At 45.3% G+C, this 15725-nt stretch overlaps 1 protein-coding gene and 1 long non-coding RNA gene across 3 annotated transcripts in view; one reads left to right on the top strand and one right to left on the bottom strand.

The window, feature by feature from the left end:
- LOC114019298 overlaps window positions 1-5186 on the bottom strand; it is a 96870-nt gene extending 91684 nt beyond the window's left edge. For both annotated transcript variants that reach the window (XR_006289464.1, XR_003564397.3), the window contains exon 1: window positions 4618-5186. This is a non-coding gene — a long non-coding RNA (uncharacterized LOC114019298). The remainder of the gene's footprint in view (window positions 1-4617) is intronic.
- Window positions 5187-7941: 2755 nt separating this feature from the next.
- On the top strand, window positions 7942-14829 carry TENT5A (terminal nucleotidyltransferase 5A). The gene is made up of 3 exons (XM_007072699.4): window positions 7942-8206; window positions 8454-8966; window positions 10038-14829. Exons 2-3 carry the CDS (start codon window positions 8520-8522, stop codon window positions 10815-10817), a joined length of 1227 nt encoding a protein of 408 aa, XP_007072761.2. The 5' UTR covers window positions 7942-8206; window positions 8454-8519; the 3' UTR covers window positions 10818-14829.
- Window positions 14830-15725: the final 896 nt, after the last annotated feature.

Raw genomic sequence — 15725 nt, 5'->3', positions numbered from 1 at the left:
TTTCTAACTCTTTCTATCAATTTTAGAGTTCCCTATACTAGTTTTCTGCTCCCTCTATCCTTGGTAAGAGAGAAGGCTATTAGCCTTATTAGCTATTAATAATATTAATATTTATTATTATTTGTATTACAATAGCACCTGGAGGCCCCAAACAGATCAGGGCACCATTGTGCTGGGCACTGTAAAGACATAGTAAAAGACAGTCTTTTTCCTGAAGAGAGTACACATTCTTATTTAAGACAAGATATAACAGGTGGGTTAAACAAAGAGGGAACAGGCATGGGGCAACAGTTGATACAAACATGTTAAATCAGATATAATCTGGAAAAAAATAGTGAATTCTAAAATTAAGGAGAGAGAATTTTATTAACTTCCTGCATCTTTTACATAATGGTGCAGAGTGAAAAGTTCACAACAAAGAATCTCTATATAAATATACACACATATGTAAAAATTATATTTTTATTATTTGTATTGTGATAGAACCCAAAGAACCCAATGAATATTGGGGCCTAATTGTGCCAGGCACTGTACAGACACACAGAAAACGTGGCCCCGCCTCCAAAAACTTACAATCCAAATACCTCTTCATGCTACCAGCAGTTCTCAAACTGTGGGTCAGGATCCCAAAGTGGGTCGTGACCCCATTTTAATGGGATCACCAGGACTGGCATTAGACTTGCTGGGGCCTAGCCTTTTGACTTTGGCCCACACACCCAGGGCTGAAGCCCTCAGTCTTCGGCTTTGCCCCCCCCCCCCACCCACTAGGGACGGTGCAGCTCGTGTGGGCTCAGGCTTCAGTCCCCCTTCCCTGGGGTCATGAAGTAATTTTTGTTGAGAAGGGGGTTACAGTGCAATGAAGTTTGAGAATCTCTGTGCTATAAAAATAATGTATTTGAACAGTATATTAGCCTTATATTGTACTTCTCTAATACACTGATAAAATACTCTCAACTGGATTATTTTCCACATTGACTGATTTAAAAAAACAAACACCTTCTTCAGGTAAATTTATCTGTAATTAAAATGATAGAGATGTATGCTCATGACTTAAATTACTGTTCATAATTGTGATGTTAGCAATGTCCATCATAATTGAGATGACCTGTGTAACCTACACAAACGTTTCCAAATTTCCAGCAATATAATTAGCCTACATTACATTAGTTGTTACTATTCTCGACCAGTTCAGCTCATTTAAAGAAATATAATAGAATGCAGTTTCACAAACTGTATATTGTCTAATAGTGAATATTAGAGATTTTTAAAGGATATTTTTCCACACTAATGCTTATAAGTACTCATGTATATATACATTTCTAGACCTGCAAACTTCTTGCTCATTCAGTTTGGAGAGGGCTGTAACAGCATACATACTGTAGCAGACCAGTAGTCCCATCTTGCTCAGTATCCTGCCTTTAGAAGTGGCCTATTTTAGATTTTTGGGGGAGTGGAAAAGAATGAACCACACATCTACCAGCCATCTTTAGAATACTATAGGGAGCGAGATGTGAAAAGAATTTCTTACTGATCCAAACAGTGCTCAGTTTGTACCCTGAAGCATGAAATGATTCATGATGAGATAACTGGCTCTGTGGATATGGGGAAAGCGGTGGACGTGATACATCTTGACTTTAGCAATGCTTTTGATACAGTCTCCCACAGTGTTCTTGCCAGCACGTTAAAGAAGTATGGATTGGATTGGATGGACTATAAGGTGGATAGAAAGCTGGCTAGATTGTCGGACTCAACAGGTAGTGATCAATGGCTCGATGTCTAGTTGGCAGCCAGTATCAAGCGGAGTGCCCCAGGGGTCGGTCCTGGGGCCAGTTTTGTTCAACATCTTCATTAATGATCTGGATGATGGGATGAATTGCACCCTCAGCAAGTTTGCAGATGACACTAAGACGGGGGGAGAGGTAGATATGCTGGAGGGTAGGCAGGGCCATGCCTACCCATACGCAAAGTACGCAGCTGCGTAGGGCACCAGGAAATTTTGGGCACCAAATTTCCTGGTACACTACGCAGTTGCGTGCTGCTCCAGCCCCTGCTCTGCCTCTTCCCCATGGCCCCCATCCCTACTCCGCCCCAGCCCCACCTCTTCCCACACTTTCTCCCTCCAGCCCTGCCCCAACTCCACCCCTTCCCCAAACCCCCTGCACCTACTTCGCCCCAAGCCCCGCCCCCACTCCCTCTTCTCCAAAGCCCCTGTCCCTGATCCATCCCTGCCCCACCTCTTCCTGACCCTGCTCCACTCCCAGCCGCACCACCGGTGAGTGCCGGGGGGTGGTTCCCCCTGCCTCCCAAGTCTGGGAGCCAGGGGAGCAGAGTGGGCTGGGTCTGGGTCACTCCACTTCCTGCTGCCCCATGAGTGCGGGGTCAGGCCTGACCTACACTCACCGGGCGGCAGGAAGTGGAGTAACCTGGCCCCAACCCGCTCCGCCGGCTCGTGCTGGGGGGCAGTTCCCCCCTGCCCCCCAAGCCTGCTCCTGCCCCCCCACAGAAGCTTGCCCCCCTTCCACAGAGGCCTGGTGCTCCACACACACACCCCACCACGTGGGGGCTGCGTAGGACAACAAAATGGCTAGGTACAAAATGGCCCTGAGGGTAGGGATAGGGTCCAAAGTGACCTACAGAAATTGGAGGACTGGGCCAAAAGAAATCTGATGAGGTTCAACAAGGACAAGTGCAGAGTCCTGCACTTAGGAAAGAAGAATCCCATGCACCACTACAGGCTGGGGACCGACTAGCTAAGCAGCAAGTCTGCAGAAAAGGACCTGGGGATTACAGTGAACGAGAAGCAGGATATGAGTCAGCAGTGCGCCCTTGTTGCCAAGAAGGCCAACGGCATATTGGGCTACATCAAGAGCAGTGCTAGCAGATCGAGGGAAGTGATTATTCCCCTCTATTTGGCACTTGTGAGGCCACACCTGGAGTATTGTGTCCAGTTTTGGTCCCCCCCACTACAGAAGGGATGTGGACAAATTGGAGAGAGTCCAGAGGAGGGCAATGAAAATGATTAGGGGGCTGGGGTGCACGACTTACGAGGAGAGGCTGAGGAAACTGGGGTTATTAAGTCTGCAGAAGAGAAGAGTGGGGGGGGGGGAGGGGCGGGATTTGATAGCAGCCTTCAACTACCTAAAGGGAGGTTCCAAAGAGGATGGAGCTCGGCTGTTCTCAGTGGTGGCAGATGACAGAACAAGGAGCAATGGATTCAAGTTGCAGTGGGGGAGATCTAGGTTGGATATTAGGAAACACTGTTTCACTAGGAGGGTGGTGAAGCACTGGAATGGGTTACCTAGGGAGGTGGTGGAATCTCCTTCCTTAGAGGTTTTTAAGGTCTGGCTTGAGAAAACCCTGGCTGGGATGATTTAGTTGGTGTTGGTCCTGCTTTGAGCAGGGGGTTGGACTAGACGACCTCCTGAGGTCTCTTCCAACCCTAATACTCTGTGAAGGTGTCCCCTTGTAATATTTTGTAATCAACAAATATAACTGCAAACGTTATTCCTCTACCTATAAATAACTAATGTTTTCCCCATTGTTTCAAGTGAACGAGGATATAAACTGCAGGTGCCATGCAGAAAGGGCATTGACTACCATTGCCCTATAACAAATAAAAGGCATTTAAATGAAAGTTCCCCCTTAATAAAATTCATCTTTTCTTGAAATGACAGCAACACGTTTAAACGTTTACAACCAATCTTTATTTTATTTTGCAGTGCTGCTGTTGGCCGTGTAAAAATCTTTCAATTTCTTTCTCAATTCCATAATCAAGTAAAAAAAATCTAAGCAGACTGACCTGTTTCTCTAAATTACCAGACTTGCTGGAAGTAATCCAGCAGGCCGTTTTCAGATGTGACCCTGGTTCATAAAAGATTCCATATATAGTTTTGGAAAGTGAAACTGCAGTTTCACAAAGACCATATACATTTGCATAAGCATACACATAGTGGTAAGCTACACTGAAAAGATGGTAGGTTCTCAGCCTATTTTGTGCTTGAAAAGGTGGGATTGGGCTGAGCTGGAAGTACTTCCTTACCACAGGCCAGAAGAGCTGGTTCCCCTCTGGGAGTGGAAGTTGGCAGCTTGACTCTGTCTGTAAAAATGTCCTACGTAAGCCTAGAACTCTGAGGAATGGTATATAGATGAAATTAAACTGGTATTTGTACTGAGGTCTGTCTGTGGGACATACACTGAAAGACAATGAGAGTTTCAGAAGTTTGAAGGGGTTAGAACTGGTGTTTGGAGCTAACCAATTTAAGAAGAAGGAACTATTTGCAAAAATGGGATCCAGATTAGGACTTCTGCTACTCCTCCTCCTTCCCCCCCCCCCCGCAAAAAAAAAGAAAAACTAAAAAAAAAACCAAGGTTGGATCCAGGGTTTGGCTGTATCTCACCCGACTATCTCATTCCATACACACTTCTGCAACGGTGCTTGGAAATGTCAGCGGGCCAGAAGCGTGTTGTCTGTTAGTGTCACTGCTAATGCCCTGCTTGGGTCCACCCAGCTCCAGGATCAATGGAGCTTTGTTAGAAATAAATGTAGTTTTGTGACAAGTGAGCATAACCGTGAGGCAGCAAGTTCCCCTTTGCGGCTCCCCTCCCCCAGCACCTTACCCGACAGCAGGCAGGAAAAGGAGCTGCAGGCAGGCGCGCTCTCCTCACGGGCCAAGCGCGATCCCTGCAGCGGGCAGAACAATGCCGCGTTTGCTGAGCAGGGTGCCTGGGAGGGAAAGGCGTCCTCAGCGCCGAGGGAGGCGAGGGACTCGCTGTGTGGGTGCCCGGCGCCCGGCAGGGGGAGGCATTGCCACACAGCAGGGCCCCCGCTGCAAGGCGAAGCTGGGCGAGAGCAGTTACTGCTGCTGGCCTTTCCTGTTTGCCTCGAGCGGCTCGTCTCCCCCTGCCCCGCTGGGGGTGTTAATAGGCTTCCCCGCCGCTGTTCTGTGGAAGCGGCTGGGCCTGCAGCCTTGGGGCGGCCCGGAGTGCAATCAGCATGGCAGCCAAGGCTCTGGTCTCCTCGGCAAAGGGCTTACAGACTAATGGGATTCCTCAACTCCGCAAGGAGCTCTCCTTCTCCCGGGAGGGGCCCCCGAAACTGTGGCAGGGCGGGGGAACAGCCCCTGTCCCCGGCCGTCACTGTTTGTAGCGTTCCCTAGGATAACTGTCCACGGGCCACCTCCTCTCCTCGCCTCCTCTGAAGCCTTAAAGCAGAGCTGCCGGGAGGCAGAAACCCCCTCGGCTTGCATGAAGCAGCCGCGCTGTGCGCGCTCTCTCCCGTCTGCTCCCCCGGTGCTAATACCGTAAGGGCGACGAAGCGACCCGGGGGCTGAGCGGCTGCAAACAGCCAGCCCTTCTGCGCGTGGGTATCCCTACCCGCGCGGCAGCCCGGGAGCGCACAGAGCTCATTCACACGGAGCTGGCACCGCCCCTCCTACCCACGCTCACCCCATTGGCTCCTAGCCCTGAGGGGCCGAGGGGAAGGAGAAGCCGTCGCCGGCGGTGATTGGCGGGGCCCTTCGCACAGCCCAGCCCTTCGGAATCGCCCAGCAGCTGTTGCTGGAACGTCCGGACCTGTGACGTTCTGTCCCGTCCAGCTCCCTCTGGTCCAGCGGCTGCTCGCCTCGCCCATCCCCCAGGAACGTGCCAGCCACAGCTGCCGCCATGCGCCAGTCAGCCCGTGCCCACGCCCCGTTACATGTGTCCGATTGATCTGTCTGAGGAACTGCGTAGCAGGAGCCCCTAGTTATAGCCACATTGGGCAGCTCACAGGTGAAGCTGTTGCGTGGACTTCGGTGACACACACGGAAGATAATACTAGAGATAAAAGAGTGAGTTTCCTTTTTACCGTCTTGTTTATACATCTACCCACTGCAAACTCAGGGCGCATCTCCAGCCATTTTAAAGCATCGCAAATATTTAAAGCAGCCTACCAGACATTTTAATTGAAGAAAAGATTAGCCTCGCGGCAGTGCAAACGAAGGAAGAAGTTTTTACATTGTAGCATGTACCTACTGCCTGTCTGCACTCATATGCCTCCTTCTTGTATGCTGCGTGATCCGCGTTTTATTCTGCTCTGCTTGTATAATGTTTGTATCTATATTGTTAAATCCTTCTCAGAGATAAAACTGGATATACCTGGATCATGCCGATATTTGGCCCCAAGTCTCCTACTGCGCGGGTGGGGGAGAGCAGGGGGAAGACGGCAGTTCATGCACCACCGAGCATGAGCGCTGCAAAAATCCGGATTCAGCAGCAAGAGCCTGATGGATCCAATCAATTTTTGGCCCTGAACCCTCAAGTTCTGTTGCGTCCATACAAAACAAGTTTTTCAGCTCTTACTGCAGCAAAAAATACTGGACCCTAACATAGCGCGTGAGTGCCGCTAAAACCCAGAACCCAACGCACCCGTACGCATCCCTGCTCAATGGTACCGCAAAGACAGCACCTGGAGCCTGCTGGATCCTAGCATTTCGGTTTTGATTTTTTTTAAGCCCCGAAGTTGTACTATCAGAATAGACGACACATATTTCTCATCATACTTAACCAGAAAAATACACGCTCAGACTCATCCTGGTACAGGAACAATGCAAAACACATATACGGCACCTGAGTCTTATCAGATCAAGCAAAATGTGGACCACAAACCTATATTGTACTGATCTCATTATTTGTGTTTTTAGCTGATCAACTCTTGACCGAGATTTTCAAAGCAGTCCATGGAACTGAGACACATATCTTCTATTATCACATTTTAATGTGTGTAAATCTCCTGGACTGCTTAACACTCAGTGCATTGGATACATTAGCTAGATTGGACAGATTTATCTGAGGTAAAAGAATGGCTCCCTTTGCTGTTTATCTAAAAGGTGAAAAAATGGATGAATGGAGAGTGGATTTTTCATGTAGGAGGGTGCATCAGCTTTTCCATTTTTTTCACCTTTTAGATAAATAGCAAAGGGAGATATTCTTTTACCTCAGATAAATCTGTCCAATCTAGCTAATATATCCAATGCACTGAGTGTTAAGAAGTCCAGGAGATTTACACACTTTAAAATGTGATAATAGACGATATGTGTCTCAGTTCCATGGACTGCTTTGAATATCTCGGTCAAGAGTTGATCAGCTAAAAACACAAATAATGAGATCATCACCATCTGACTGACCAGTCCACTGCTATATTTCAGTGTCATGGCATACATTTTGGCTCTGTTTAGAATGATGATGTGTAATCTGGTTTCACCGAACACAAGGAATCCAGTAAAATGATGTCTAAACTTGATGTCTCCTAGAAAAGGGATGGGGGAGGAGAGGGGGATAAGAGGCTGCTGGATCCACGTACATATGTGGGTGCTCCACGGTCCCCATTTGCCGGTGCAGCTGAAGTAGCTACAGAGGGGATTTGGGAAGGAAGGGCCAAAAACTGGTTGAATTCTGTAGGCTCCGTGTGCCAGCTTTGGCATTTTGTGGCGCTCCTCTACAGGGATACCCCGAGGTCTAGAATTTTTTTGGCGAAGTAGGAGCAGCTCCACATAGTATCTGTTTAGGCATTCGCATCTGGGGATTAGGAGGCAAATTTTGACTGGATCCAGCTGCCATATGCGGGTAGTACAGCATTTCTGGTGTGGGATGCCTAAGGGTCCGAATTTTGCTTTGGTGGGGGACCAATGGCTGGATAGGGGATTCTTTTGCTCGTTCCGCGCTACAGTTTTGGGGACAGTGGCAGGATCTGAGTAGCTCCAGCTTTGCTCAACCCCCCCTTCCCTCCACCCCTGGTCCGAGGTAGGGCTTGGGGCGAAGGGCGGTTCTGGAACGGCGGCCGGCTCCGCGGCGAGTGCCGAGAACAGCTGTTTATGCATATGAGGTGGGCGTGGCGCGGGAGCCTCGCCAAGGGCTGCAGCGGGCTGTCCATGCAAATGAAGGGGGCGTGGGGAGCGTGTAACTCGGAGCCCCGGAAGAGCGGAGAAACCCCATATAAAAACTACTGGGGACATTTCCCGGGCAGAACTACGAAAGCTCCAGAGACAGCAGCACCCGGGGCGGGCGGGCACAGCAGCTCCGCGCAGCGCAGCACCCGGCGCCGAGCAAGCCAGCGGGCGAGGAGGAGCAGAAAGCGGGGCCGATAGCGGCTCCCGGGTCGGGCAGACACTTTCCGGCCGGGCAGAGGCGCAGCGCCACGGTGCTGTCTCCAGAAGGCAACTCTCCCCAGGTGCTAAAGATCGGAGCGATCTCTTCCTTTGGGCGGGGTGGGGTGCGTGTGTGTGTCAGTGCGAGTGGGATCCCCGGGGGTCTGCATCTATAAATGCCGTGTCTGCGGGTGGGAGCCGGGGGGCCGCAGCTAGCTCGGCTGTTAGGCGCCGGTGAGCGCTAAAGCCCCGCTGTGATGCAGTAGCGGAGGGGGTCTAACTGGGCATGTCAAACCCCGCGCTCACTGCTTGCTTTCCTGTTCCGTTAAGAGCGAAGCAAGGCGGCATCTCGCAAAAGGGACCAACCAGGCTCCCGAGAGGAAACGGCTGCGGACCATGGCTGACGATGAAAACGCCCGCAGCCCCAGCTGCAGCGGTACTGGGCATTGCACGGGCACTTGCGGCGAGAACCCTCATTGCAACGTGCTGAGCTGGGAACAAGTGCGGCGCTTGGATCGCATCCTGAGCGAGACCATCCCCATCCACGGCCGGGGCAACTTCCCCACGCTGGAGATGCAGCCCCGGCAGATCGTGAAGGTGGTGCGGAGCCGCCTGGAGGAGAAGTGCATTGGGGTCCGAGACGTGCGACTCAACGGTTCGGCAGCCAGCCACATCCTGCACCAAGACAGTGGCCTGGGCTACAAGGACTTGGACCTCATCTTCTGCGCAGACCTCAAAGGGGAAGCCGAGTTTCAGACTGTGAAGGACGTGGTCTTGGACTGCCTTTTGGATTTCTTACCTGACGGAGTTAACAAGGAGAAGATCACCCCGCTTACCCTCAAGGTAAACCTGCACTTGTCCAGACACACAGCCAAGGGAAGGAGCACTTTATAACAGTGGAGCTGGGGGGAGGCAAGGGTGTCATGAAATTGACGCCTACAACATGTTTTTAAAAGTGACTCCTCTCTCATTTTAAACCCCAGCTGAACCAAAGAGAGTTTGACTTGCAGCTGAGCGATAACGACAATACATACTGAGCTAATGAGGAGGAGGAGCCAGGCAGGATTAGTGAACTTTTTTTCCCCTTTTGTCATTATGGTTATTGGGTTACATTTACTTAGAAAGTTGGAGTTTACAGAGCCTCATTTTAAGAGTCACTCAGAGGGAGGGAAGCATAGTTTAAAAGTATCTTAAGCTCATTGAACATTTATATGTATCTGCAGGGAAAATACTCTTTGCAGTGAGCACTTTTCCCAGATGGATGGAGAAGCTGTACATTTTCTTGTTTTAAACAGAAATTCTTGTCTTAAACAGGATTCACTTTCTGAGTTTATTATAGTTTATGCTAAATAGCATATACCTATTTTGTCTGGTTTTGGGGGCATTTTTAAAATTTGGGAGTGTTTTGGGGGAGCTGTGCTGAAAGTACAAGCTTTGATTAGTTTGAAAATGTAGAAAATATATTTTCGTGGTGCCTATAGAAATGCTTTTTTATTATATTTTAATGGTGATCTTTCAGATCCCCAGGAATGATTGTATGTGTGAGACAGAAAGAGAGTGTGTGTGCATATATACTATGTGTGCAATCTATTTTGTAACGTCTCTCTCTCTCTCTCTATATATAATATATATATATATATAATGGTTAGAAGTGCTTAAAAAAAACATGGTTGCAAAAGTTGTTCCTGACATAGCACAATCCCATAAGGAATACCACTCCCATCACCCCTTGCAACTACTGTGGTGCCACGACCTATGTTAAATATGTCTCCTTCAGTTTTTATCCAGAATCCTTAAAATACTTCGCAAAAAGCGGGCACAGGGTGGAGGTGGGAGAATATGCAAATGAAGTCTGTGAAGGGGAATTGCTTGTACTGGTTTCTTCATCTGTTCATTTTGTCTTTCAAATTATAGGAAGCTTATGTGCAGAAAATGGTAAAAGTGTGCAATGATTCAGACCGGTGGAGTCTCATCTCCTTGTCCAACAACAGTGGCAAAAACGTGGAGCTGAAGTTTGTGGATTCTCTGAGGAGGCAGTTTGAGTTCAGTGTAGACTCTTTTCAAATCAAATTAGACTCCCTTCTGCTTTTTTATGAATGCTCAGAGAATCCCATGACTGAAACTTTCCACCCAACCATCATTGGTGAGAGTGTTTATGGGGATTTTCAAGAAGCCTTTGATCACCTCTGCAACAAGATAATTGCCACCAGAAACCCAGAAGAAATCAGAGGAGGTGGCCTTCTTAAGTACTGCAACCTTTTGGTAAGGGGCTTTAGGGCTGCCTCAGAATCTGAGATTAAGTCCCTTCAGAGATACATGTGTTCCAGGTTTTTCATTGACTTCTCAGACATTGGAGAACAGCAAAGAAAGTTGGAGTCTTACTTGCAGAACCACTTTGTGGGATTAGAGGACCGCAAGTATGACTATCTCATGACCCTTCATGGTGTGGTGAATGAGAGCACAGTGTGCCTGATGGGACATGAGAGGAGACAGACTCTAAATCTTATCACCATGCTGGCCATCCGTGTCCTTGCTGAGCAAAATATCATCCCCAATGTGGCCAATGTCACCTGCTATTACCAGCCAGCCCCATATGTAGCAGATGCCAACTTTAGCAATTACTATATTGCCCAGGTTCAGCCGGTATTCACATGCCAGCAGCACACATACTCGACTTGGTTGCCCTGCAATTAAGGACAGTTTTAATACACCTGGTGGGGAGAACATTTTCTAACAAGCAGAAAGGGGTGATATGCTCCTTAAAATGGGGTGTTTTGTGCAATGATGATCTGCTCTAGCTATCAAGTTTGGTAAAGCTTGTGGTTCTTCTTATAAATTGTGTGAGCATGATCTAGAAAAGAAGCAGAAATAATTGGATTCTACCCCAGAGCACAAGAGACCTGTCATTAAAAGCAAATAGCTTCCCCTGAAATAAACAAGGGAGGAATGCTTGATGACAATATGGGTGGCAATACCTGCTCCCATAGCTTTGGCATAGAGAAGGTTGGAAAGCCTTTTTTTAGAATGGGATCTGCAAAAGGGAGAATATGAAAAAAAATACAAAAAACAAAACAATTTGCTTACATATATTCAGGAGTTAAAAGTAGAGGCATGAAGCAGAGATAAGTTGAAATAAAATGTATATTGGAATTACTGCCTTTGGGACTTGCAACAAGTGCTGTCTATGGAATGATCGTGTAGAATGTATAGCTTGCTTGAATAGAATGCTTTAACAGAAACGGCTTGCTCCAAATGAACAGTAGGAGATTGGTAGAGTTATCATAAAACCAGAAAAAACACATGACGATACAGTCCATTCTTTACAGCTGCATGCGTGTTTCACATTTTAAAAATGTGAAAATGCAAGAAAAACAGCTGTAGCAAACAAAATATGCTCAAGGACCAAAGATTTCACAAATAAGTTATCCAAGCAAAGGAGATACAGTAGACTATAAAAATAATTTACTATATTTGTACACACCAATGTTAATCAAAAGTGCCTGATGCTTTCCGAAAATTTGAAGTGAGAAAAATATAGTTTTGTGGTTTTTACCGTGCATTTTGTTTTATCAGGGACACAAGAAGACAAACAAAACAAACAAACAAAAAACCAAGCTTGTGAATCAGTGGTGGAGAAAATGCCCTATTTTTTCCTTGGCAAATACTTGTATAAAGTTAATATTGTCAGTGTGATATTATCATAGGTACGTGTGTGTGTGTGTATGTTTGTGTGTGCGCATGTGTGTGTATATATAAATATACACACACGCGCGCACACACAATGTATATATTAAATGTGGTCTCGGAAAATGTAGCAATTAGGGAATGTTTAAATAAAGTACTGTGTGTTTTCCAGTTTGCAACAGGATGTCATAGGACAGTGAGCACCTTGCCGTGAATTTATAACCCACACCTGAGAATTTGCAGTAAATGAACCAGTCAGGATTAAGGTGGGATACAAATAATGTCTTTGGTTGCAAGAACAAAGATTACAGTAATTCAGTGAGTTGCCTGTGAGCCATAATAATTCCACAAATGGATAAACATTTGATTAGCTGATGCCTTTTTTCACATTTTGTACTGTAATACCATTTTGACATTTAACCCACTAACTTTGTGACTGCATACCTCCATGATGTATAATTCAGTGGAACGTGGATCAAAGATAGGTTATTTAAACCCCCTGACAGCTAAAGAATATTGTATTAGTTGGTCATTTGAACACTAATTGTTAATATTTAAAGAAATATTTTAATAGAATGCATTATGCATTCCAGGACCACTAGAATTTAGTAAATGTGAAATGAATCCTTTTTAAGAGTGTTGCACGGTTGCTTAAAATTATATTTTATATATATATTATATATATATTTTTATGCAAATATTAAACATCTTTGATCTGGTTGTCACACTGCATTTACAAGTTTAGTACTGTACTTTATTTAAATGGAATCACTTTACATTGGAACTATAACTATTCACTTTCATTTCCTCGCCCAAGAGACCAGTGGGAGGCGGGAGGGAGAGGCATGGGGGGGGCGGGGGAGGAAGAGAAATCGACCGTTTCACTATTTTCACTTCAGAAACATCTCTTGGGGGAGGACTGGTTTTGAAATCCTAGTGCAGTATTTTCTGCATCACTTAAGTTTCGGGTAAAAGAAGATTATGTTTAAAAATGTGTGTTTGGAAAGGGAACTGTTATCCTGGAAGTGTGTTCTCCCCTTGTCATTACAGAGCTACTAAGACAAGATTATTTTTGCCACCCTTTGTACTTTTATCTTTGAAGGCAAATTTAACAGGAACCTGACTTGTTTACTGAAGCACCTTTCCTGTGAGTTCTTCAGGAAATGTAAAAGCTATTTCATTGCCACTCAATGTGTTTACTTGGGAGTCCTTGTCCCCACCTTCTCTTTCCTTCCCTTCCTCCTTTCCGCACTGGCTGTTTTCTTTCTCTCTTTGGTCAGGGGAAGGCTTTTCTTCATTAATTATGAAAAGGAAGGGTTTGTTTCCCATGGCCTATTACTTCAAGCTGTAGATCAAGACTGAGATGTACTTGTCAAACCTAGAGCATTGCCTGTAGCTGTCTGAAGGGTTTTCTAACGGAAGCTAAGGGGAGGGCTGGGGAAATAGGATCAGCTGGTAATGTGGTATGTCCTCTCTTACCACAACTATTTGCAGCAAATAAATGAGTCATCCACTATTTAAAGAGGTTTTGGGATCTATAGCTGTGCCTCAACCACAAAATACTGATAATACATGAGACAATGTACTTTTCCTTTGGAGGGCAGCCTTTTTCCATTGCTTTTTTTAAAAAAGTTTTGATTTCTTTCCTCCTTCAGCTGAAATTTTATTACTTTTTATGACTGACAGCAGCTGTTCATTTTGTAGTACACGCAGCAGGGCTCAGCCTACCGCACCTTTCACCATGCACATTTTGATACATATATAATACGTTTTTGGATATATTATATAGGTATTAGACGTATTTTGCATATGTAAATGAACAAGTGGTGGAACTGGTAGGGCTTTGTTTTCTCTGTGGCTGGTAGTTTAAAAGGTATCTGATGTTAGTGGTGGGAAGGAGCCATGAGTTCAGGCCAAGAGTAAAATAAGAACATCTTTTCAAAGCTGGATTGCTTCTGTGGTTTGCACACCTTCCCCTTCATAAAGTCTGATTTTTTTTCTCTCTCGCTCTCTTTCTCTCGCTTCAGAACACTAGTACTTTTACAGCAAAAAAGCTCTTGGTATTCTGTGTAGGCTTCGCTTTCCCATCCAATCAGCCATTTCAGCTTAGAACTTGCTGAAGAAACAGTACCCCCTTTAAAATGCTGAACTGATGAAAAAGGTTGACCTGATTACAGGCAAACTGTTGTGTGACAGTTGGATTTATTGCTAATCAACAGGGAGCTAAACTTGTTTTAATATAAATATAATGAAACGTGAGAGGTTTGAAATCAGACTATTTTCTGATATGTATAAAACCCCCCAAATGTAAGAACTTTCTCTTAAAAATAGAAGGGAAAGTAGAAACACCAATGAGATCACATCATATCTTTCCTAACTGCTTTTTTTATTATTATTTTGTGCTTTAAAAATACATCTTGTTAAATGTTCTGCATATGAAGCGTATTATGTTGGAGGCTCATGCCAGTTCAAAAGAAGCTTTTTGTTGTTGTTGTTTCATTGAGAAAATGAAGTGTGTTAGGTAAAACTGCAGATATAAGAAAAGGAAAGAAAATGTAATGACATATTCAGCATCTATTTGAGTATACTCTTTTGTATGGTTTTCTTTTAGCAGACAATTTCCACTGCAAGAAAGAAAATCTGTGTACTATCTTGCTGTTGTAATAATGGCTTGCTAACAAAGTAAATAGCAAAAAAAGGCCTGCAAATTTCAATACAGCTTGGCTGAAGCACTGTAAACTCTTGCAGTCTGTAGGAGGCTGTGAACATTTGATCTCCCTCAGAATTCCATACAACTGTTGCCTTCTGTGAGGCATCCTGTTGCAGCAAATTGCTCCTTGGATTGCTCTTGTGGAACATTTTGACTATAGGCTCTGTCACAGACAGAAAACGAGCTGATGGAAAACAGACTCTAAGAGCTGAAGTGTTTGCATCAGTGCTAGAGGGAACAGATTGTGAATTTTGTTTACAGCATCCAATATTTGGATTTTTTTTGTAAATAAAAAGAAGTTATTTTTTTCTATTGATTTGTGTCTGCCGTCTTCAGTGTCTGAAATAGCTCTGGCCTGTTCCTAATGAATACCAACTAGCTTTCATTAAAAAGGACAAGGGCAGCACTTTTCTGAGAAGCGCAGCGTTCAGCAGCTTTCTGATTGGAGCACAATAAATTTTAAAAAGTCCTGCCTTCTGCCAGCCAATTTTGACTGGGTTCACTCAGCTACGAAAGAACCTAGCTGGCTGGTGCCAAAAATACTTGGCAGAACACTGGCGGAGCAATGTAAATGATCTTAAAATCCAAGTCCCATCGAACTAGCAATTCTGAAGAACCAGAGCCTCAAAACATTATTTGCCACCTTTCCTGGACCCTTGGGTGAGAATATTAATAATATTGAACACTTACATAGCACTTATTGTTTTCAAAGCAGCACACAAACATTAAGGCCCAGATTCTGATACCCTCACTGATGTTGAATAGTACTTTACTCCTCAAATGCTCCCATTGATTTCACTAAATTAACTTGCGGAGTTGGAGTAAGGGTATCAGAATTTTGGCTTGAGTAATAGAACTTCTGTGTGTGCTGGAATCTACATGCCCATTTGATCTGGGACTCTGAATCAATGTTTATTCCCCCAGATTTCCCCACATTAACTCTATTTTCCTCGCTTATGATGCTGTCGCTGTCAGCTGAGGTACTTTGTTTGCCGTGTTTGTGGTGGAGAACCTCTGGTAATGAAGGCTGATTTCCTCAAAAGGCACTTCCAGGGAATATAAAATATTAATTGACAATGCTAATGGCAGTACTAGGTTTTAGTGTACGTCCATTATCACAATCCCCCTCCCCACCCCTTTTTAAACCAGACTAACCCTTCTATAAGAAGTGTTGATGAGAGACTCTTCAGTACATTAACTGTTACTAC

Source organism: Chelonia mydas, chromosome 3 (genome assembly GCF_015237465.2).
Source record: "Chelonia mydas isolate rCheMyd1 chromosome 3, rCheMyd1.pri.v2, whole genome shotgun sequence".
In the NCBI taxonomy this organism is placed as follows: Eukaryota; Metazoa; Chordata; order Testudines; family Cheloniidae; genus Chelonia; species Chelonia mydas.
The sequence above is the reverse complement of the archived record's forward strand: the minus strand, read 5'-3'. Positions and strand labels throughout refer to the sequence as shown.

Bases quoted from the DNA above. Each gene is read 5' to 3' on its own strand.
- TENT5A (XM_007072699.4), top strand. From the start codon at position 8,520: ATGGCTGACGATGAAAACGCCCGCAGCCCCAGCTGCAGCGGTACTGGG. The intron at 8,967-10,037 runs GTAAACCTGCAC...TTCAAATTATAG, and splicing joins TCACCCCGCTTACCCTCAAG to GAAGCTTATGTGCAGAAAAT.